Consider the following 23,920-nt stretch of genomic DNA (forward strand, 5'->3'; position numbering starts at 1 on the left):
CCTCCCCCATGGCCCGCCCACTGCACCCCGCAGCCCGCCGCGCCGCGCCGCGCCTCCCCCTACGCCGTGCCCAGGCTCCGGCCCCGACCACCCGACAGCGCAGGAACCTGGGGTGGGAGGCCGCCCCTGCACCGCGGGGCTCCCAGCGGGGCCTGGCCCGGGTCCCAGCAGCGCCGGGCGGCGGGGCTCGTTCACTCTGAAACCCAACGACGGCCCCGCCCCCCGCTGGGTGCCGCTGACCCGGCTGCTGGGGCCGGGCTCGCGGCGCCACGTGTCCCCGCCCCGGCTCGGGTCTCTTGTCATGTGACCCAGCAGTGGGTTCATCACGCGCTTTCATCAGATCATGTGACCGACTCTGCACGCGACCTGCATTCGGGCTGGGGACAGACGGGACGGGATGGAGGCGCGGTAACGGGGGGGGGGAGCTGGAGCGGGAGGGGAAGGAGCTGGAGCTGGAGCTGGAGCTGCGGGGCGGTCTCCCCGGAGGGGGAGGGGAAGGAACTGGAGCTGCGGGGGGAGGAGCGGCGGGGAGGGGGGGTCTCCCCGGCCGGGGGTGGGGTGGCGGGGAGCGGGGGGGTCTCCCTGGTCCAGCCCTGATGCTGTCTGCTGTGCTTTCGGTGGCAGGTTCCTGCTTGTGGTCGCTTTGAGTCTCCCGGGCTGGTGCCTCTCCCGAGCAGGCCCAGAGCAGGACCAGAGTCTCCAGTAAGTGCTGCCCCGTGGGTGGGGACTGAGCACCCAGTGCTGGGTTCTGCTCTGCCTGAAGACCACCCCTCCTGCTGCTCTTTTTGTCTCACCCATGCACCTGGACTACCTTGCTGGGTGGGGCAGAGTCCTGGCTCAGGGCTGTCTGGAGCTCCCAGCGTAACTGAGTTTTCTCGCACCTTTCCAGAGGTGCCCCCATGAGCCCCTCTGCTCATGCTGTTTGGGCCCCACTCCATCCTGCTGGGTCACCACAGGATCCCTCTTCCCCTCAGGGTCCCTGCTGGATGGAGCCACGTGGGTCGGGTTGCTCCCTTGGACGAGATTGTGTTGACCTTTGCCCTCAGGCAGCAGAACGTGGAGCATCTGGCAAAGCTGGTGCGAAGAGTCTCGGACCCTGACTCACCTCAGTACGGTAACTGCCCCGGAGAGAGCAGGGACCAAGGGGGATCTTCCAGAGGGCCTTGGGGCTGTTTACCCCCCCCACCCCCGGCCTGGGGAGCGCATCTTAGCCCAACCAGTGCAGTTGCTTCTGGGCGCAGGTGCTGTGAAGAGCAGAATCTGACAACATGGAGGAAAACATGCTGTGGTGGGAGTCCAAGGGCACAAATATGGAGATGTTTCCTTGGGGCATGGGGAGTGCTGGACTCTTCCAGGAGAGAGCTGCCTTACTGCCTCCCCATTCACCTCCTGAGCTGTTCCTTCTGCCCTGTACTGCAGGAAAGTACCTGTCACTGGAGGAGCTGCGCACACTTGTCCAGCCATCTCTCCTCACGCTCAGGACTGTGCACAAGTGGTTGGGGGCCTACGGCATCAAGGGCTGCAAGACCATTTGCACCTTGGACTTCCTAGAGTGCGTGATGCCAGCAAGGTGAGTCCCTTGGCCAGGGGGTGGGGCTGGGGCTGAGCTGTGTGGAAAGAGAAGCCAGGCCCCTGTGGTCTGTGTCAGGTCAGGGATGTAACCCCTGCATAGGTTCCCATGCTGTGTGCTGGTTGACCCCTGTCCAAGTGGTGGGGGATGCGTGGCATTGGGCCATCTCTGCATAAATCCTGGGGCTGAATTGTTCAGGGGAATTGCTTCCTCGTGTTTCCGGTGTTGGCCAAGAAATGCCCGCAGGTCTCAAGTGTCACAGAGTTTAAGACCAGAAGAGACCACCAAATCTTCCAGTCTGATCTTCTGCATATTGCAGGTCACTGCCACTCTGTCCTTGCGGTATGCCTTGTGGTCACTCACAAGCCTAAAATAAAGTGGCTGAACATATGTTTCCAGGCATGTTGTTTGGTCCATCTCATGTCACCAGGGATTTGGGATTTTACATATCCTTGGTATTTTGTTAACCAGGCTCCAGGCTGATGGTGATTATGAAAATACTTTTGTAAATCCACAATATTGTTTCATCAAAGCACTTGGTGCTAGGTCTTGTCCGAGTAGATTTAACTGGTCTGATGTACATCCATACATAACTGGTGGTATGTCGTTCCAAAGCACGTCTCATACTCTATCAGGTAGCTCTTAACAACACAGCTGTACAGTGCATTTGTTAGTGGCTTGGCTTCTCTTCCCAGTGTCACACGGTACTTCTCAGTTGTCTTATTGCTTCCAGTATCAGCTCCTGATACATAAACCATAATTTTCCCCATCTGTACACAGTTAGCTATCCCTGGGTCATTGTGCACATTACTCCAGGCATCCAGTATTAATGTGACTACTTTTCCATGTAATTTGTTGCATGCTTCCACCCTCAAGCCATCAGTAGCGACATCTAATAATTCCCCTTCTATCTGCTTTCGATTGGATAGTTTGTAGACTAACATTTGGCAGCTGATTATTGCTTGAAAAGTTGGATGTTCAGTATGACGAAGTGGGGATTTTCCCTTGTTATGTTGTATGTGAGTCTTACTGTTTTGCATGAATGCTATGTGTGCCTCAGTTTCCCTGTGTATTATGTCAATGTGTAGGTGGTGGGAATGAGGGGGTGTGACTTTTGCAGAGGATGCTCCAGCTGCCTGCACTGATGCTATGACCGCTCCTTCGTAACCTCAGACCCAGGAAGGTCAAAGCATGTAAGCTTCTTGCCCTGGAGACTGTATGCTCAGAGAGAGGAGGCTCCCCCAGAGTCCTGACTGGCTTCGTATGGAGTAGTTTCAGAGCATTGCCCTGGTGACTCCGTAACACTCAATAACAGAAAAGGGAATATTACAGTGGTAAAAAAAATTCTGGAATTTTCATGTCTGTCTTTTGTTTCAGTTCTGGAGTTGTTTTTGCTACAAACATAGCCATTTGTGGTTGAAGAACTGTGGTACTTCCTCCTTGTTGTCTTTGGCTGACTGAGATCTGGCTTCCTTTTGGTGTACTTGTCAATGTGGTATTATCAGTACCTACAGCCACAGTTGCCACGGGGAACTGAAAAGAATGTCTAGGGAGGAGGGACACTGGTGCCCAGATTTCTCTGGTCAGGGAAACCATGGTCAAAGAGACTGATGTATATTACCTGGCATTGGGAAAATATGGAATTTCTGTGCCTTTGGCTAACGTGCATTTGGAGTGGGAAGCTCTGAAGAGTAGATTAAAAGTTGGGGAGTTGGATTGTATTCCAATAGAAATGCTGGTAGGAAATGATATTTTGAACATGTCCAAATAGTCGTACTGGGTCAGATCAATGGTCCATCTAGCCCAGTATCCGGTCTTCCAACAGTGGCTCGTGCCAGGTACTTCAGAGGGAGTGAACAGAACAGAGCAACTTCTCAAGTGATCCATCCCCTGTTGTCCAGTCTCTTCTAGCAGTCAGAGGTATAGGGACACCCAGAGCATGAGGTTGTGTCCCTACCATGTTGACTAATAGCCATTAACTGACCTATCCTCCATGAATTCATCTAATTCTTATTTGAACCCAGTTCTACTTTGGCGTTCCCAATATCCCTTGACAATGATTTGTACAGGTTGACCGTGCGTTGTGTGAAAATGTGCCTCCTTAAGTTTGTTTTAAGCCTGCTGCCTTTTAATTTCATTGGGTGACCCCTGGTTTTCGTGTTGTACGAAGGGGTAAATAACACTTCCCTGTTCACTTTCTCTATGCCAGTCGTGATGTTATAGACCCGTGTCATACCCCCACTCCATCGTCTCTTTTCCACACTGAACAGCTTCAGTCTTTTTAATCTCTCTCCATACAGAAGCTGTTCCAGAGCCCTCGGCATTGTTGTTGCCGTTCTCTGCACCGTTCCAATTACTGCCAATACTCCAAGGACTATTGTTCTGTAATCCCCAAAGGGAATGCCAGAAGGGGAGGGGTGGGCACTTCCAGCTCAGCAGAAAGAAGCAGTGTGCTTTTCAGGCTGATACCAATTGTATAGCAGAGGAAAAGAGCATGCCCTTTGTGGGGAGGTGCTAACCTCTGTGACTGCCCAGTTGTTAGCTGCCAGCATCTTGCAGATGAGCAGAGGGCAGACAGTGCTCTAGAAAGCACAGATAGACACATCCTAGAGCAGTGGTCTTCAAACTGCAGGTCATGACCCAGTACTGGGTCGCGACCCAAAGTCACTGGGTAACGATGGCTCGGGTCACCGCTGACCTGGCCATTAAAAGCCCTGTCAGCTGTGCTGCCTGGCTAAGGCAGGATAGTCCCTAACTGTTCTGACACCACGCTGCACCCCGGAAGCAGTCAGCAGCAGGTCCAGTTCCTAGGTGGGGGGCCATGGGGCTCAGGGCGCTGCCCTTGCCCTGAGCACCGGCTCCACACTCCTATTGGTCAGAAAACAGCCAATGGGACCTGGGGGGAGTGATGCCTGCAGTCGAGAACTGTGTGGAGCTGCTTGCTGCTTCCGCCTAGGAGCTGGACCTGCTGCTGGCTGCTTCTGGGGCGCAGCGCGGTCCGCGATGCCAGGACAGGCAGGAAGCCTGCCTTAGCATCCCCGCTGCACGCTGACCAGAAGCTGCCCAAGGTAAGCTTATGCCCCAACCCAGAGCCCTTCCTGCACCCCAAACCCCTCATCCCCAGGCCAGAGCCCTGACCCCCTCCTGCATCGCAAACCCCTCATCCCCAGCTCTGTTGGATGGTGGGCATCAACAATTTTCTTCAACTGGAAGAAATTTTCTTTTCACTAGAAAAAAAGTTTGAAAACCGCTGTCCTAGAGCAGCAGCCCCCAAACGTGAGTCACGCCCCTGGGGGGTCACTCCATAAGGAAATGGGACCTCAGCAATCCTGAGTGTGTGGAAAATGCCATTTTACACAATGGCATCCTCCACACAGTGTGCCCTCAGATGCACCATAAGTGTGCGAGGTCATGCTTTGTGGAAGCTGCCATTTTGAAATGGTGTCCTCCATGCTCTCTGAGGTCATGGGAAGCAATACATGTGAAAATGGGGTTATGCAAGGAAATGTTTGGGAACCACTGTCCTAGAGGGCGCAACAGTGAGGGGAGACGGGGACAGGTTTTTTGAAGATTAAGGATGTACAGAAAAGCTCCCATGGGGAATGATAAAAACCCTGGGAAACCTTTCTAGCAACTAGTTGTGCCTGCCCAGCACTGTGGGGAGTTAATGTTGCTGGCCCACCACTGCCCTTTAGCTGGTCACTTGGGAGCATAGAGGACCCATGATAAGTTAGAAAAGCGTTTTTATTGGCCAGGGATACAGAATAACATGAGACTACTGCAGATCTTGTGACTTATGTCAGAAGAGAAGGAGATATGCAGGGCCCCAAAGTTAGAGACAAGAAGAAAAACAACAGGGCAGTCTACAAAGTATCTTTTATGGCTGTATACGATGTAAGGAGAATGGGGAACAAGCAGGATGAACTGGAAGTCATGGTATATAAAGAAAATTGTGACTTAATTGGCATTACAGAGACTTGGTGACACAACTCTCACAACTGGAGTACCAGCATTGAGGGATATAGTTTGTTCTGGAAGGACAGATATGGGGGGAGAAGGACGAGGCATTGCACACTGTACATCAAGAATGTCTACACTTGGTCCAAGAGGAAGTGAGCGAAAGACCTACTGAGTCTCTGGGTGAGGATAACGAGAGATTATGCAAAAAGAAAAGGAGGACTTGTGGCACCTTAGAGACTAACAAATTTATTTGAGCATAAGCTTTCGTGAGCTTCATTCAATGAAGTGAGCTGTAGCTCATGAAAGCTTATGCTCAAATAAATTTGTTAGTCTCTAAGGTGCCACAAGTCCTCCTTTTCTTTTTGCGAATACAGACTAACACAGCTGCTACTCTGAAAAGAGATATTATGGTGGGTGTTAGGGGCCTTATTCCTTCACCCACTTACTTCCCTGATCCTTCTCGCATGAACAGAGAGCAACAATACCTGAAGTCCAAAGGTGCAAACAATTCAATGTTTATTGGGGTGAACTTCCAGCAAGCATGATTCCAGTTTCCTTCCTTAGTGTCCCCCTTCTCAGCTCTGACATCACAGAGCCTTACACCTGTGTCCCTGTTCCCATTCCTGCCCTTAGCCAAACATGATTCCAATTTCCCCACCCCTGTTCCCATTTCCCCCACCCACACACCCACCCACTTCCTGATTGACTGCAGACTATATAGTAAATCTTGAGTTCTGCTTAGCTATACCTTAACCAATCATTTTCCTGAAATTTAACTAACCAATCCTAACATATTGTAACATGATTATTTAACCAATTATATCCCACCACCATAATTGGTTTACACCCAGCAAAATTAATTATACAGCAGACGGAAACAATCACAGAACCAGACAGAGATTATACAGACAAATAATGGGGAAAGAGGGACTACAGTGATAGAACAAACACAGAAATGAGGATTTCACATCCCAGCTATTGATAAGTGAATTCTTGCCAGACAGGATGCTATCAAACTAAGTTTCCTTTTACATCTTCTAGGCACTTCCCTTTCTCTAGAGGCGACAGGCATTATCAGGACAGGATTGTATCCTAACAGCCCAACAGCACCTTATTTCAATGTGACTAGGTTGGAATGTGAGGAGGTGACCGGTCGCTTCCCAGCTTATGGCTGCCTCTGCTGCTTAGCCAGAGATCTTAGCCTAAGAACAGGGCCTCAGACTGTCGCAGTAAGAAAAGGCCCTTACACCGGCAGACAGTGATTTTGATTCTTTCTTTTATAGCTCTGTAACTACCCAAGTGATAAGAATACACCTAAATTCTTAGAGTATAGGCCTTTACAGACAGGCCTGAATATCTATATCCTAACAGTGGGGATCTATTATAGACACCAAATCAGGAAGAGGAAGTGGATGAGTCATTCTTCAAGCAGGTAACAAGATTAGCCAACACATGAATTAATATTAATGGGGAATTTTAACTTCCCTAATATCTGTTGGAAGACTATTACAGCCAAACATCTGTCCTGCAACTTCTTAGCATGTGTAGGGGACAAGTCTCTGATTCAGAAAGTTGAGGAAACAACTGGGGGGGGTCATCCATTTTGGATCTAGTTTTGGCCAGCAGGGATTAATTAGTTGCAAAGCGAAGGGTGGTCAGGAACTTGGGAGGAAATGATCATGATCTGATAGAACTCCTATGGAAAGGAGGATATGAGAATGGGAAAATAAGGATACTGGACTTCAGAAAGGTGGATTTCAACTGACTCAAAGAAATAGTAGGCAAGGTCCCATGGAAAGACCAGTTAGGAAGAAAAGGAGTCAAAGGGGCTGGCAGTTCTTAAATTATGTAATACTAGAGGCTCGGCATCAGGCTATTCTGATGAGGAAAGAGAAGAAGAGCCACAGGAGGCCAATGTGGCTGCATAAGGATCTTTTTAGCTCTCTCAAACCCAAGAGGGACCTATACAAGAAATGGAGGGGCATGTTATCAAAGAAGTGTCCATGGATAGTACAAGCGTGTAGGGACAAAATCAGGAAAGCCAAGGCAAAGAATGAGTTACAGCTGGTAAGCAATGTTGGAGATGACAAGAAGAGATTATACAAATATATCAGACAAAAAAAAGATCAGGGATTCATGATAGAAAGGCAGAGCTGCTCAATGTCTACTTTGCTTCAGTCTTCTCACAAAAAATATGTGACCAGATGACTAGCGAAGTTACCACAGACAATAAAGTGGAAGGGATGCAGATCAGGATAAGAGAAGATCTCTGATGTGTTCTTTCAACTAATTTGAATGAATTCAAGTCAGCAGGGCCTGATGCTGTTCACCTCGGGGTGCTGAAGGAATTAGCTGAAGAAATCTCTGAGCCTCTGGCAATAATATTTGCAAATTCCTAGATGACAAGAGAGGTCCCAGAAGACTGGAGAAGAGCTAACATAGTGCCCATCTTTAAAAAGGGGGAAAGGAGGAGTCGGGGAACTATAGACCGGTCAGGTTGACCTCCATATGTGGGAAGTTACTAGAGCAATGTATAAAACATTCAATTTGCAGATACCTAGTGGAGGTACATTGGAGAAATGTGGGCTCGACAGAACCACCATCAAGTGGATATGTAATTGGTTAAACAACCGCAAACAAAGAGTAACTATTAATAGAATGATGTTGGATTGGAGGGAGATCCCAAGTAGGGTTCCACAGGAATCTATTCTGGGTCTGGTGTTATTTTACATCTGTATTAATGAGCTGGATGTAGGAATAGAGAACATACTGATCAAATATGCAGATAACACAAAGCTGGGTGGTGGCAGGAGGGCCACCGACACTTTGGAGGATAGAACTAAAATTCAGAGGGATCTTGATAAATTGGAGAACTGTGCTATTGACAACAAAATGAAATCAACAAAGACATGTCAGGTGCTACACTTAAGAAAGAAAAACTGAATGCATAAATACAGAACGGGGGATAACTGGCTTAGTGTAACCAGGTGTCCTGATTTTTATAGGGACAGTCACAATATTTAGGGCTTTTTCTTATATAGGCTCCTATTACCCCCACCCCCATCCCAATTTTTCACACTTGCTGTCTGGTCAGCCTAAAGTGGCTTGGCAGCAGCACTGCTGAGAAGGATCTGGGAGTCGGGATGGATTACAACCTCGACATGAGTCAGCAATGTGATGCTGCTGCAAAAAAAGCAAATGCAATTTTGGGCTGCATTAACAGAGGCTGTCACAGAGTCAGAGTCTCAGCACTCGGGAGCCACTTGGAGTGAAGTCAGAACTCTAGTGCAGTGCGTCTCCCATCACGGCCTGCTCTCACTAGGGCAAGGAGCCTCTGTGGTTTAGCGCTTCCTTGGATCTGACCTCAGAGCGTTCAGCCCGTGATCTCCCTGTATCGAGTCCATCTTGATGGGCCACCTGGGGAAGACTCAGATGCCCCCAAAGCATCCTGCCAGCCACTCCGCAGGCAGCTGTGACTCTGCCAGCGTGTGACACAGACGGGTTATTAGTTGTCAGGAACACAGTGTAGAACGGAGCTTGTTTGCTGAACATTCCTAATTTATGTGGTAAGTCCATCTTGGGGGAATCCAGAGCTCAGGGCTCCCTCCCCACCTGCCCCCCCCAAGTCCCAAAACAGGAAACCTACCAGCTTCCAGCAGCCCAGCCTCAGTCATGCTCAGCTGCCCCACCTCTGTGCTTTGTCTCTTTCAGCGGAGGACATCAGTTGCCAGGATACAGAGTGTTAATCATCATCGTCCCGCACTCACATAGATACTTGCGTAACACGTAGGGGAAACTGAGGCATACACAGTAATCAGACAAAACATTAAGAACATTTCCACTTCGTCACATCGGCATAGCATGCAAGTCGCAGGAGGTGATAGTATTCCTCTACTCTGCATTGGCCAGGCCTCAGCTGAAGTGTTGTGTCCAGTTTGGGTCACCAATGTATAAGAAGGATGTAGAGAAACTGGAAGGGATCCAGAGGCAAATAACAAAGATGATCCAAGGGGTGGAATACAAACCATACGAGCAAAGGCTGAAGGAACTGGGTATGTTTAGTCTGGAAGAAAGGAGATTATGGGGGGACATGTTAGTGGTCTTCAGAGTTGTTCTCTCTGGCCACAGAGGGCAGGACAAGAGGCAATGGGATGAAACTACACCATAGAAGATTTAGATTAAATCTCAGGAAGAACTTTCTAAATAAAAACAGGAAGACAATGGAACAGATGCCTTCGGAAGTCATGGAAGCTCTTTCACTGGAGGTTTTCCAAAGGAGGCTGGAGAGCCATCTGTCTTTGATGGTTTAGGCACAACAAATCCTGCATCTTGGCAGGGTGTTAGACTAGATGACCCTTGCAGTGCCTTCAAACTCAGAAGTTCTAAATTCCTCTACACCCTGTTGCCTGTGAGTGAGCTGTAGCTCACGAAAGCTTATGCTCAAATAAATTTGTTAGTCTCTAAGGTGCCACACGTACTCCTTTTCTTTTTACGGATACTGACTAACACGGCTGCTCTCTGAAACCAATTTTTAGGGTGGTAATATACATTGTAGGCCCTATGCTGCTCCCTGCCCAAAGGGGGAAGATATATCTTCGTCCTAGTGGATTTTGCCATTAGAGGCAGTGGCTCTGTCTAACACAGAAGCTAACACTGGCAAAAGCCCTTTTCACTATTTTCAGCAGAATGGATTTCCCTAAAAAGATTTTTCTAAGATCTTGGGACAGATTTCATGTCCCATCTCTTCAGTGAATTATGAAAGTAGTGTGGAATGAATCAACTAAAGGCTGCCCCATATAACCCAGAGCCAAATGGTTTGGTACAGAAATTCAGTGGGACAGTGGTATCTATGCTGGGAATGCATGCAAACAAAAGGGCCCAGGGCTAGAATGAAATGTTACCTGGTCTGTTTGCTTATAGCGAGGTGTCCCAAGAGTCTACAAGGTTTGTCCCATTTGATCTCCTATGTGGAAGGAAAGTGAGGGGACTTCTAGATCTCATCAGAGCCTCGTGGGAAGGGGACAGTGGGACAGAGGAAGAAGCCAGTGATGGAGTATTTACAGAGGTTCGGAAAATTGCTGAGAGTTATGATGGATGTGGTTCAAGTTCAGTCCAAAGCAGACTGTGAAGAGTTACAAAGGGATCTCACAAAACTGGGTGACTGGGCAATGAAATAATCCCAACTACACAATGATGGGGTCTAAATTGGCTGTTACCACTCGAGAGAGATCTTGGAGTCATTGGGGATAGTTCTCTGAAAACATCCACTCAATGGGCAGCGGCAGCCAAAAAACCGAACAGAATGTTGGGAATCATTAGGAAGGAGATAGATAATAAGACAGAAAATGTCATGTTGCCGCTATATAGATCCATGATATGCCCACATCTTGAATACTGCAGGCGGATGTGGTCGCCCCATCTCAAAAAAGATAGATTGGAATTGGAAAAGGGCAACCAAAATGATGAGGGGTCTGGAACGGCTGCAATATGAGGAGAGATTAATAAGACTGGGACTGTTCATCTTGGAAAAGAGGCGACTAAGGGAGGATATGAATCAGGTCTATAAAGTCATGACTGGAGTGGAGAAAGTAAACAAGGAAGTGTTTACTCCTCCTCATAACACAAGAACTAGGGGTCACCAAATGAAATTAATAGGCAGCAAGTTTAAAACAAACACACAACGTACAATCAACCTGTGGAACTCCTTGCCAGAGGATGTTGTGAAGGCCAAAACTATAACAGGGTTCCAGTAAGAACTAGATAAATTCATGGAGAATAGGTCCATCAATGGCTATTAGCCAAGATGGGCAGGGATGGTGTCCCGAGCCTCTTTTTGCCAGAAGCTTGGAATGGGCGACGGGATGGATCACTTGATGATTCCCTGTTCTGTTCATTCCCTCTGGGGCACCTGTTATTGGCCATTGACGGAAGACAGGATACTGGGCTAGATGGACCTTTGGTCTGACCCAGTATGGCCATTCTTATGTAAACTAACCTCACTGACAGCCAAATCAAACAAAAGGTGTGGTATGGTAAAAAATGCTTGTGAATGATCTTTTGAAGTGAGGGCTGTGGTACTGGTGTTAATCCCTGTGAAAAGATACAAAATGCAAAACTCTCATGAGGGATGTTTTGAAGTGGTAGAAAGGTGCATTCATTCACCCTATCATTTTAAAAGACCTCACAGTAAAACTGCCCCACGAACAGTATGTATAAATACGCTTAAAGCCAGTCACAGTAGGGAAGCGGGGCCAAATTAACCATTTGTGAGCCCAGTGCCAAACATGCTTGTGGGCTCCAAAGGGGCAATGGTGGGGGGAGATCGGTCCCTGGAGCAAGGGACCGGCCAGAGGCAATGGGCGTGGCATGGTGGGGGGGAGGGGCTGGTCCATCCAGCCCAGTGCAAGGGAACTGTTTACAAACTGGCAGCTGCCAGACATGTGCTGGCCTGCCCGATCCTGTGCAGCTAGCTTGCCCCTTCCCCTCGGGGGCGGGCCCATGCCACACCACAACCCTCTCCCCCATCCCATCGTCACTCAGACCTGCTATGCCCAGAGCCCCCCCCAGCCCTCCCACCCAAATGCACAGTGCCCTGCACATCACCACAACTGCCCAGCACCCTACACAGAACCCCCATTCCCTAGCACCTCAACACACAGATCTCCCCCACCTTCCAGTGCCCTTCCTCACAGCCCTCCCACCACAACTACACAGTGCCCCACACAGATCTCCCCCTGCCCAGCACCTCCCTCCTCCACAGACCCATCAGAGACCCATTCCCCCACGCCCCGGCCTTACTTATCAGCCCTGCTGGAAGGTGACTGTGTCTGCCAGGCTGAGCTGGTAGCGCAGTTGGGGCTGGTCCTGGTCCCAGGGCAGGGAATCGCTCCAACCCCTCGGGGGCAGCAAAATCAGCCAGGCCAGTGCCTGCTCCCAGCCAGGCTCCCTCAGGACCCACTTGCCTGGAGGGGCCCAGCCAAGCCCCCCGCACTGGCCGAGACTGGCCAGGCTTCTGCACCGGTCCCAGGTGGCTCAGCTCTGGGGAGGCAGGCCGGACCCCACAGGTGGTAAGCAGCAGAGACAGCCTGGAGCTGAAGCTGCACTGGGATCTGTATGTTGGGTGGAGAGGAGCTGGTGGGGTGGCCAGGGGGCTGCCGGGGCCTCGGTGTGCAGCATGAGCGGGCCAGGCCGGGGCCCCTTCTGAGTGTGGGCCCAGCACCATGGTGCCACTGGCGCCATTGTAAACCCAGTACCGTAGGGAAGCAATGGTACATGTGATTTCATAGAATCATAGAATCATAGAATATCAGGGTTGGAAGGGACCCCAGAAGGTCATCTAGTCCAACCCCCTGCTCAAAGCAGGACCAAGTCCCAGTTAAATCATCCTAGCCAGGGCTTTGTCAAGCCTGACCTTAAAAACCTCTAAGGAAGGAGATTCTACCACCTCCCTAGGTAACGCATTCCAGTGTTTCACCACCCTCTTAGTGAAAAAGTTTTTCCTAATATCCAATCTAAACCTCCCCCATTGCAACTTGAGACCATTACTCCTCGTTCTGTCATCTGCTACCATTGAGAACAGTCTAGAGCCATCCTCTTTGAAACCCTCTTTCAGGTAGTTGAAAGCAGCTATCAAATCCCCCCTCATTCTTCTCTTCTGCAGACTAAACAATCCCAGCTCCCTCAGCCTCTCCTCATAAGTCATGTGCTCTAGACCCCTAATCATTTTTGTTGCCCTTCGCTGTACTCTTTCCAATTTATCCACATCCTTCTTGTAGTGTGGGGCCCAAAACTGGACACAGTACTCCAGATGAGGCCTCACCAGTGTCGAATAGAGGGGAACGATCACGTCCCTCGATCTGCTCGCTATGCCCCTACTTATACATCCCAAAATGCCATTGGCCTTCTTGGCAACAAGGGCACACTGCTGACTCATATCCAGCTTCTCGTCCACTGTCACCCCTAGGTCCTTTTCCGCAGAACTGCTGCCGAGCCATTCGGTCCCTAGTCTGTAGCGGTGCATTGGATTCTTCCATCCTAAGTGCAGGACCCTGCACTTATCCTTATTGAACCTCATTAGATTTCTTTTGGCCCAATCTTCCAATTTGTCTAGGTCCTTCTGTATCCTATCCCTCCCCTCCAGCGTATCTACCACTCCTCCCAGTTTAGTATCATCCGCAAATTTGCTGAGAGTGCAATCCACACCATCCTCCAGATCATTTATGAAGATATTGAACAAAACGGGCCCCAGGACCGACCCCTGGGGCACTCCACTTGACACCGGCTGCCAACTAGACATGGAGCCATTGATCACTACCCGTTGAGCCCGACAATCTAGCCAGCTTTCTACCCACCTTATAGTGCATTCATCCAGCCCATACTTCCTTAACTTGCTGACAAGAATGCTGTGGGAGACCGTGTCAAAAGCTTTGCTAAAGTCAAGAAACAATACATCCACTGCTTTCCCTTCATCCACAGAACCAGTAATCTCATCATAAAAGGCGATTAGATTAGTCAGGCATGACCTTCCCTTGGTGAATCCATGCTGACTGTTCCTGATCACTTTCCTCTCCTCTAAGTGCTTCAGGATTGATTCTTTGAGGACCTGCTCCATGATTTTTCCAGGGACTGAGGTGAGGCTGACCGGCCTGTAGTTCCCAGGATCCTCCTTCTTCCCTTTTTTAAAGATGGGCACTACATTAGCCTTTTTCCAGTCATCCGGGACTTCCGCTGTTCGCCACGAGTTTTCAAAGATAATGGCCAAGGGCTCTGCAATCACAGCCGCCAATTCCTTCAGCACTCTCGGATGCAATTCGTCCGGCCCCATGGACTTGTGCACGTCCAGCTTTTCTAAATAGTCCCTAACCACCTCTATCTCTACAGAGGGCTGGCCATCTCTTCCCCATTTTGTGATGCCCAGCACAGCAGTCTGGGAGCTGACCTTGTTAGTGAAAACAGAGGCAAAAAAAGCATTGAGTACATTAGCTTTTTCCACATCCTCTGTCACTAGCTTGCCTCCCTCATTCAGTAAGGGGCCCACACTTTCCTTGGCTTTCTTCTTGTTGCCAACATACCTGAAGAAACCCTTCTTGTTACTCTTGACATCTCTTGCTAGCTGCAGCTCCAGGTGCGATTTGGCCCTCCTGATATCTTTCCTACATGCCCGAGCAATATTTTTATACTCTTCCCTGGTCATATGTCCAACCTTCCACTTCTTGTAAGCTTCTTTTTTATGTTTAAGATCCGCTAGGATTTCACCATTAAGCCAAGCTGGTCGCCTGCCATATTTACTATTCTTTCGACTCATCGGGATGGTTTGTCCCTGTAACCTCAACAGGGATTCCTTGAAATACAGCCAGCTCTCCTGGACTCCCTTCCCTTTCATGTTAGTCCCCCAGGGGATCCTGGCCATCTGTTCCCTGAGGGAGTCAAAGTCTGCTTTCCTGAAGTCCAGGGTCCGTATCCTGCTGCTTACCTTTCTTCCCTGCGTCAGGATCCTGAACTCAACCAACTCATGGTCACTGCCTCCCAGATTCCCATCCACTTTTGCTTCCCCCACTAATTCTACCCGGTTTGTGAGCAGCAGGTCAAGAAAAGCGCTCCCCCTAGTTGGCTCCCCTAGCACTTGCACCAGGAAATTGTCCCCTACGCTTTCCAAAAACTTCCTGGATTGTCTATGCACCGCTGTATTGCTCTCCCAGCAGATATCAGGAAAATTAAAGTCACCCATGAGAATCAGGGCATGCGATCTAGTAGCTTCCGTGAGTTGCCGGAAGAAAGCCTCATCCACCTCATCCCCCTGGTCCGGTGGTCTATAGCAGACTCCCACCATGACATCACTCTTGTTGCACACACTTCTAAACTTAATCCAGAGACACTCAGGTTTTTCCACAGTTTCGTACCGGAGCTCTGAGCAGTCATACTGCTCCCTTACATACAGTGCTACTCCCCCACCTTTTCTGCCCTGCCTGTCCTTCCTGAACAGTTTATAACCATCCATGACTGTACTCCAGTCATGTGAGTTATCCCACCAAGTCTCTGTTATTCCAATCACGTCATAATTCCTTGACATCACCAGGACCTCCAGTTCTCCCTGCTTGTTTCCAAGGCTTTGTGCATTTGTATATAAGCACTTGAGATAACCTGTTGATCGCCCCTCATTCCCAGTATGAGGCAGGAGCCCTCCCCTCACAGACATTCCTGCCTGTGCTTCCTCCCGGTATCCCGCTTTCCCACTTACCTCAGGGCTTTGGTCTCCTTCCCCCGGTGAACCTAGTTTAAAGCCCTCCTCACTAGGTTAGCCAGCCTGCTGGCAAAGATGTTCTTCCCTCTCTTCGTAAGATGGAGCCCGTCTCTGCCCAGCACTCCTCCTTCATGGAACACCATCCCATGGTCAAAGAATCCAAAGCCTTCTCTCCGACACCACCTGCGTAGCCATTCGTTGACCTCCACGATTCGACGGTCCCTACCCAGGCCTTTTCCTTCCACGGGGAGGATGGACGAGAACACCACTTGCGCCTCCAACTCCTTTATCCTTCTTCCCAGAGCCACGTATCATAGAATCATAGAATATCAGGGTTGGAAGGGACCCCAGAAGGTCATCTAGTCCAACCCCCTGCTCAAAGCAGGACCAAGTCCCAGTTAAATCATCCCAGCTAGGGCTTTGTCAAGCCCTTTGTCAAACCCAAGCGGACGTAGTCCGCAGTGATCCGCTCAAGGTCATTCTTGGCAGTATCATTGGTGCCCACGTGGAGAAGCAGGAAGGGGTAGCGATCCGAGGGCTTGATGAGTCTCGGCAGTCTCTCCGTCACATCACGAATCTTAGCCCCTGGCAAGCAGCAGACTTCTCGGTTTTCCCGGTCAGGGCGGCAGATAGATGACTCAGTCCCCCGGAGGAGAGAGTCCCCGACCACCACCACCCGCCTTCTCCTCTTGGGAGTGGTGGTCGTGGAACCCCCAACCTCAGGACATCGCATCTCATGCCTCCCAACCAGCGGAGTCTCCTTCTGCTTTCTCCCCCCGACCTATCATCTGGTCCACTCTCCGCAATGGTACCTGTGGAGAGAACATGAAAGCGGTTAGTTACCTGTGTCTGTGTTACTGGAACCCGGACATTCCGCTTACCTCTTCTGGAGGTCACATGTTGCCAAGCTTCTTCACTGGCCTCTTGGCTCCTATACAATACAATTTGTTGTATTGAAGGAGAATCTGAGGCCTCCAACCTCATTGATTTGGTGACTGAATTCTAAAACGACTCATCCCGTGAAAGCATTGAGGTACGCCATAACATAACACCACTTGAACAGACAGAGGTATTGTCTGTACTGCAAGTATACAAACAAATGTTCTTTAGCAAACCAGGACAAAGACCCATAAAATCATCACTTTGAATTTTATAATCCTTGATCATAACATGAATTATAACGTTCAAAAACCAGTCAAAGAACACTTTAATCTTCCTGGTCACTCGATTACAGACCTAAAAGTCGCAATATTACAAGAAAAAAACTTCAGAAACAGACTCCAACAAGAGCCTGCTGAATTGGAATTAATTTGCAAACCGGACATCATTAAATTAGGCTTGAATAAAGACTGGGAGTGGATGGGTCATTACACAAAGTAAAACTATTTCCCCATGAAGAAAAGGAGTACTTGTGGCACCTTAGAGACTAACAAATTTATTTGAGCATAAGCTTTCGTGAGCTACAGCTCACTTCATCGGATGCATTTGGTGGAAAATATAGTGAGGAGAGGCATCCGATGAAGTGAGCTGTAGCTCACGAAAGCTTACGCTCAAATAAATTTGTTAGTCTCTAAGGTGCCACAAGTACTCCTTTTCTTTTTTGCGAATACAGACTAACACGGCTGCTACTCTGAAACCTGTTATTTCCACCTGGTTATTTCCCCCCCTACTGTTACTCTCACCTTCTTGTCAACTGTTGGAGAAGCATCATTCCTTGAAATCACTTAAAATCTGTGTCTCTGTCGTTAATAAACGTGTCTTATTGTTTTATCTGAACCAGTCTGTCTGGATTGCGTGTGGGAAGCTCTGTTTGGGATAGCAAGGCTGGTGCATATCTCATTCTCCTGTGAAAGGACAGACCTTTCATGCGCTTGCATTGTTCAGCAGTGCCAGACACACATTTCTGGGAGACAAGGCGGGGGCTAAGACTTTGCGGATGTCTCCCTGTTCGTAGTTCATGAGGGACTGGTCAGAGGGCTCATGTGTCTAGCAGGGAATGTATGCACATGCTGATGGCTTTGAGCAGGCCAGGAGTGGCTGCTCTGACAAGCGCCGCAGTGTAACAGGCCCCAGGTTCAAGAATTATGGGGATGCAGCTGTTCGAGGGTCCAGCACGTACCCTGGGGAATGTCACAGTGTACAGAGTGTGAGCTGGGCCATGCCTGGGGCAGGGTAGTGCGGGGAGGGGCAGGCCTGCCTGAGTTCCAGCAGCCGCAGGGATGGAGCCGGGAAGGCAGTCCCCCTCTACCCCAGGCTGATGGGTGGCATTTGATTCTCTCTTGCAGCACGGCAGAGCGTCTCCTGCCAGGAGCCCAGTTCCATCGCTATGTGAGCGGCCAGCGCAGCGCTGTGCGCTCCCCTGTCCCCTACACCCTCCATGAGGAGCTGGCTGAGCACATTGACTTTGGTATGAGCTGGCCCGGGCTGGGGGGAAGGGCTGCATGTTCCTGGGTGCTGTGGAGACCTGGAGAGCTCACGCAGGCTCACCTGGTGTGTTAGATGTGCTAACCCAAGCACCCGCTGCTCCCAGCTGGCTCCTGCAATTCCTCAGCCACTCCACTCTCCTTCGTGGCCGGTCAGGCCCCTCCTACTCCCAGACATGGTACCAGTGTCCCTAGGCCTGTCCCAGGGTCTCTACTCTGCAGATGGGGAAACAGGCCACGCATTATTAACTAGTGTTAGCCAAGCCTGATGCTCCCACCCCCGCCGTGCAAGGTGAAGGATATGAGGTGATGTTACCTGCTACTACTATGCAGCCACCTCTGGGGTGGGAAGCAGCAGCTACTCAGCAATGACACAAGAATACTACGGAGCATTTTGGGATAGGAGGTGAAGGGGAATCTTAGCTCTTCCCTGCAGGGAGGCATGGAAGCGGTTTGGTTGTAGGGGTACGCTGACTCTGGGAAGCCTGCTGGGCACTGGGGCTGCACGGACCCCAAGGGGAGAGCACCTACCCTGCAGCACCTGGCTCTTTGTGGGTCATCTCTCATCCGCACATGGGCCAGCCCAGCCCTGCTGGGGCGGAGATCTGGGAGGCTCCCAGCGCAGAGTGAATGAGCTTTCACTGCTCCCATGCAGACCAGAAAGGAGGAGGGGCTAGAACAGAACCCCCCCCCCAAACCCCGCTGGAGATGCAGGCCCCTGTCTCCTGTGCTTTCTCCTTGGCACCCAGTGGGTGGCCTGCACCGGTTCCCTGCGGAAAGGAAGATGGTGATCAGGGCCTCGAGAAAGGAGGAGGCGATGGCACACCACCAGCAGAGGAGAGTCGCTTTCCATCTGGGCGTGACGCCTGCTGTCCTCCGCAAGAGATACAACCTGACTGATGGGGACATCGGGGCAATGCCCAATAACAGCCAGGCCTGTGCCCAGGTAACCATAGTGACACCCTTCCGTGACAATAGCCATGCTTGAGCCCAGGTAACCATGGTTACACACACATCCCATAACAGTGGCCTGCCTGTGCCCCAGGACCCATGGGAACCCCACCTGTTGACAGCAGAAGCAAGGCCTGTGTGCAGGCACCGAAGCTGGCTCAGGGACAGCCAGTGGGGATCCCAGCAGGGGGTGCACGCTTCCTCCCGGTCTGGGAGCTCGGGGGATGGACGGTGCTCTGGGTGGGGTGAGGAATGTCACGGCCTCCCTGCCTGTCCCCGCAGTTCCTGGAGCAGTATTTCCACCCGGCCGATCTGGCGGAGTTCATGTGGCTCTTCGGAAGCAGCTTTGGGCACCGCTCCCAGGTTGACCGGGTGGTCGGGCACCAACGGCTGGGCAAGGCGGGGCTGGAGGCCAGCCTGGATGTGGAGTACATCATGAGCACAGGTGCCAACATCTCCACCTGGGTCTTCAGTAATGCAGGTACCGACCCCACCCCTGACACAGGCCTGCGCCTCCCCAACCCCCCACGCAGGTACTGACCCCACCCCGACACAGGCTCCCCTTTGTGCCCCCCCCTCAGCCCCTCCATACACATACAGGCCTCCACACAGGTACTGAGCCCACCCCGACACAGGCCTGTGCTCTCCCATCCTCCCCCCCCGCTATGCAAGTACCGACCCCATCCTGACACAGGCCTGTGCCCCCCCATAAACCCATGTCGATTGGCATTAATTGTTATCCTCCTTCACTTCTTTCCTAATTGAGTCCTGTATCAGCCACTTCATTATCTTACTCCAGATCACCAACAAACCTATAATTTCCCATTATTATTCCCATTAAACGGGCTGTCCCTTTTACGGTCTCTTTGAATATTGGCACAACGTGAGCTTTCTTCCAGTCCTGTGGATCTTCCCCAGTGCTCCAGAACTGACTGAAATCCAACATAAGTGGTTCAGGAAGCTGCTTGGCCAGCTCTTTTCATCTCTCTTGGGTGCAAGAGAGATTGAAACGACTGGGAGAAGTGATACGAATGAGAGGTGACATGAGAAAAGTCTGTCACTACTGATTGGTCAAGAGAAGGGAGATTGCGGGTTTCTCTTTTCCCTGTCTCTCAGCAATGGGATAGGGGGACAATCAGTGACATGGAAAGGAAATACTTTTTCATGGTATATGTAATTAGCCTGTGGAACTCACTGCCAAAGGATGCATCTGAGGCGAAGGACTTGGCAAGACTAAATGAGGGACGGGCCATTCGCTGGCTGCAATGAGTATAGTGAGTTACAGTTCTGGCAGGGATGTTATATTGTCTCTGTTAGTGCCCAGGATGAGACCTGGGGGCTAGGAGTTCTCTAACCCATGTTATGTTCATGCACTGCTTTCCCTCTCCTGGGCCTTCTCTGCTCTGCCCCATGGGGATGGAGGCTCCAGATGGGGCTGATCCTTCTCTGCTGCCCCTTGCAGGGAGGCATGAGAGCCAGGAGCCCTTCCTGGCCTGGATGCTGCTGCTCAGTAACACATCCTCCCTGCCCTGGGTGCACTCAGTGAGCTACGGAGACGATGAGGACAGCCTGTCCTGGGCCTACATGGAGCGTCTCAATGTGGAGTTCATGAAGGCTGCTGCACGGGGCTTGACTCTGCTCTTTGCCTCAGGTACACGCAGCCTGCCGGCGCCTCTTGCCCTCAGCTGCCTTCCTCCCTGGGAGCGCGTGGATCCTGCTGGCTGTGCTGCATGGATTCTGCTGGGACCCAGGAGTCCCCCTGGTCACTCCCTGCAGCACTTGGGTGGGGAGGTGGGTGCCTGGCTCCTGGCCCCAACAAGGGTCCAGGCCTCACCAGCCATCCCCTTTGGCCCCGTCTGTCTACCGCCACCCATAGGCTAGGCTGACCCAGAACTCCTGCCTTGCAGGTGATGAGGGAGCTGGCTGCAGAAAGCTTGCTGGAGGGAGGCACACTTTCCGGCCCAGCTTCCCAGCCTCCAGGTAAGGGGGTGGGGAGGGCTGGGAAGTCTTGGGCAGACAATGCTGCAACCCTGGCCTCAAGCTCAGCATGCAGTGCCCTGGCCAAGCAGCCATGGGGATGTGCAGCCTGTTACAACTCCTGGCCCTGCTCTGCCCTGGGCTGAGTGTTCCTGGTAGAGCCCCAGCCAGGAGGTTTGGGGCTGCTGTGGCAGAGATGGGGAGCAGCAACACAGATGAGATTGGAGGGTGAGAGCAGGGGAGGCGGTGAGAGAAGACTGGACGGGGCAGGCCAGGCAGGGAAGGCTGGAGGGGAAGGCTGGAAGGGCAGGCGGGTCAGGGCAGGCTGGAGAGGGAAGGCAGCAGGGGCAGGCTGGAGGGGGCAGGCGGGGCGGGGGCAGGCAGGAGGGGAAGGCGGGCTGGGGCAGGCTGGGCGGGGGAAGGTAGGGTAGGCAGGCCTGGCTGGGAAGGCTGGGGCAGACAGGAGGGGAAGGCTAAAGGGGAAGGCCGGTCAGTGCAGGCAGCAAGCTTCCCCAGGGAATGGAAAGGGGCTCAGAGACCAATGCAAACTGACTCTGAGCAATCCCAGGGCTGTGTGGGGAAGGGAGCCCTGAGAACTGCCAGCTCTAGGGGGCAGTGGGGCTTGGAAGGCCAGAGAAGTGGGGGCTCCTGCAGTATTCGTGAGAGTCTCTCTGTTAATGGGAGCTGCTGGCCCCGCAATGAGAAGTTGTCTCTGGTGGCCTGGCCAGTTCAGCTCCCCACACCTGTCCCCACAGCCCCTATGTGACCACAGTGGGTGGCACAGCCTTTAAGAACCCCTTCCAAGTGACCTGGGAGGTGACAGACTATATCAGCGGCGGGGGCTTCAGCAATGTCTTTCCTATGCCTGACTATCAGGTACGTGTGGCTGGGCCGGGGTGTTAGGCTTGGTGCGGGAAGTGCAGCGCAGTAGCTGGCAGGTTGGGTGGGGGGTAGGTTGGGGGGGTTACTGGTGGGATGGGTTGGGGGGAAGGGGCAGGATGTTAGCTGGGGGGGTGGTGAGGGGCAGGATAGTGGCAGGTGGGGCAGGGGCAGGGGCAGGATGGTAGCTGGGGGGGTGGTGAGGGGCAGGATAGTGGCAGGTGGGGCGGGGGCCGGTGCGAGGTTTCCCTCCACATCTGTCTGTCTCTTCCAGGCTGCAGCTGTCAGGAATTTCTTGCACTCGGCCCCAAAGCTGCCACCCCACTCCTACTACAACAGCAGCGGCCGTGCCTACCCCGACTTGGCTGCCCTGTCTGACAATTACTGGGTGGTGACCAACCATATCCCCCTGCCCTGGGTGTCTGGGACATCGGTAAGGAGCAGCCCTAGGCAGGGCCGTGGGCAATGAGTCCCCTGACATCTCCAGGGCCCTGACGCACCTTTCCTCCCCCCATCAGGCCTCCACCCCTGTGGTGGGGGGCATTGTGGCCCTGATCAACGACCGCCGTTTGCAGAAAGGTCTGCCGCCCCTGGGCTTCCTGAACCCAGCGCTCTACAAACTGCAGGAGAAGGGATCTAGTACCGCCCTCTACGACGTGAGTGGGGCTGAGGGGTGAAGTATCAGCAGCTGTGGGTTCTGTGCAAGGGGAGGATGCAGGCCCGGGAGCTGGAGAGACGAGCCCTGTCTGAGGGTGAAGGAAGAAGGGATTCCCCCCTGGTTTGCCCTGGATCCAGGGGAGGGGGGGGCCTGGCTGGGGCTTCTCCAGCTCCAGCCTTGGAGTGTCCTGTAGCTGGAACTCCCCCTCTGCGGGGCAGTGGTTCCCTGTTGCCCTGCTCCTGGCTCTGTGCTTGTCTGCATGTGGTCGGGGCAGCTAGCGACTGCAGCGTGTACTTACTGAGCTCTCTGACTCCCCAGGTCACCCAGGGCTGCCACCTGTCGTGTCTGGATGCAGCAGTGGAAGGGCAGGGGTTCTGTGCTGGCCCCTCCTGGGACCCCGTCACAGGCTGGGGCACCCCCAACTTCCCACAGCTCCTGAGAGCTCTGCTCAACCAGTGATGCCGGCAGCAGGAGGAAAGGGCTAGGGCTAGGGCTAGACAGGGGTACACAGCAGGCTAAACCACAGGACCAACCCCATTCTCACCCCCTCCCTCCCACCATCTAACCTGAGCAGGGTCACCTTCCTCTGAGCTGTAGGGCAAAGGGGCAGGTCACTGCTCCTCCTGCCCCTTTACGTTAGTGAGCAGGCGGGGATTCAGGGCCTTCTGGAAAGAAAAAGCTCAGGTTTCCCCCTACCTCGCGCTCAGGCCTGCTAGTGCCTCCCTCCAGTTATCTCAGGCACCGCTACTCTGCAGTCCAGTGTGGCAGCTGAGCTGTACTTGGCCCCAGGCCTCCAGGAAGGGGATGACACGGTGGGAGCTGCTTTGGGGGAGTCCCACACAGGGCGGGGAGATGCTCTTACATGAACTTTCCTCAGGGGGAGCAGCGCTTGCCCTGGCCCCCCCAGCAACAGCCCAAGGAAATAAAGGTCTTGGCACTGGGAGTGTGTCCAGTGGTGCAGCGGGGTGGAGGGATGGGCTGGTTGGGGGTTGGAGCAAATAAAACACCTGGCTGCCACTATTTACTGCTTCATGGACTCGGGGAATTTTGGCCCACGTTTTGGGATTCCTAGGTGTCTTTTGTTTCCCTCTGTGCTGCGCCCAGTTATGGACAGGATAAAGCAGAGCTGGAGAGCTGAGGCCTGTGTGTGATTGTTGGGTGCTATAAGTGGGTCATTAAAGGACTGGCTGAAACAAACCCTGTCGCTCGTGGAGTCAGGAGGTTCAGCCTAGCAGGTTTCCCCATCCCTGGTACAGCCCCCA

General features: G+C 52.2%; 1 protein-coding gene across 1 annotated transcript; it reads left to right on the forward strand.

The window, feature by feature from the left end:
* The first annotated feature begins 255 nt into the window (after positions 1–255).
* TPP1 (tripeptidyl peptidase 1) lies at positions 256–23,855 on the forward strand. The gene is made up of 13 exons (XM_038413598.2): positions 256–408; positions 625–702; positions 975–1,114; positions 1,420–1,570; positions 18,056–18,177; positions 18,943–19,139; positions 19,427–19,625; positions 20,607–20,795; positions 21,052–21,124; positions 21,877–21,997; positions 22,275–22,433; positions 22,519–22,656; positions 22,977–23,855. The coding sequence occupies exons 1-13, from the start codon at positions 398–400 to the stop codon at positions 23,115–23,117; spliced, it is 1,719 nt and encodes a 572-aa protein (XP_038269526.1). The 5' UTR covers positions 256–397; the 3' UTR covers positions 23,118–23,855.
* The last annotated feature ends 65 nt before the right edge of the window (positions 23,856–23,920 follow it).

The sequence above is a fragment of the Dermochelys coriacea genome, chromosome 1 (assembly GCF_009764565.3).
Source record: "Dermochelys coriacea isolate rDerCor1 chromosome 1, rDerCor1.pri.v4, whole genome shotgun sequence".
In the NCBI taxonomy this organism is placed as follows: Eukaryota; Metazoa; Chordata; order Testudines; family Dermochelyidae; genus Dermochelys; species Dermochelys coriacea.

Bases quoted from the DNA above. Each gene is read 5' to 3' on its own strand.
- TPP1 (XM_038413598.2), top strand. The intron at 1,571-18,055 runs GTGAGTCCCTTG...TCTCTCTTGCAG, and splicing joins GAGTGCGTGATGCCAGCAAG to CACGGCAGAGCGTCTCCTGC. The intron at 20,796-21,051 runs GTACACGCAGCC...CCTGCCTTGCAG, and splicing joins GACTCTGCTCTTTGCCTCAG to GTGATGAGGGAGCTGGCTGC.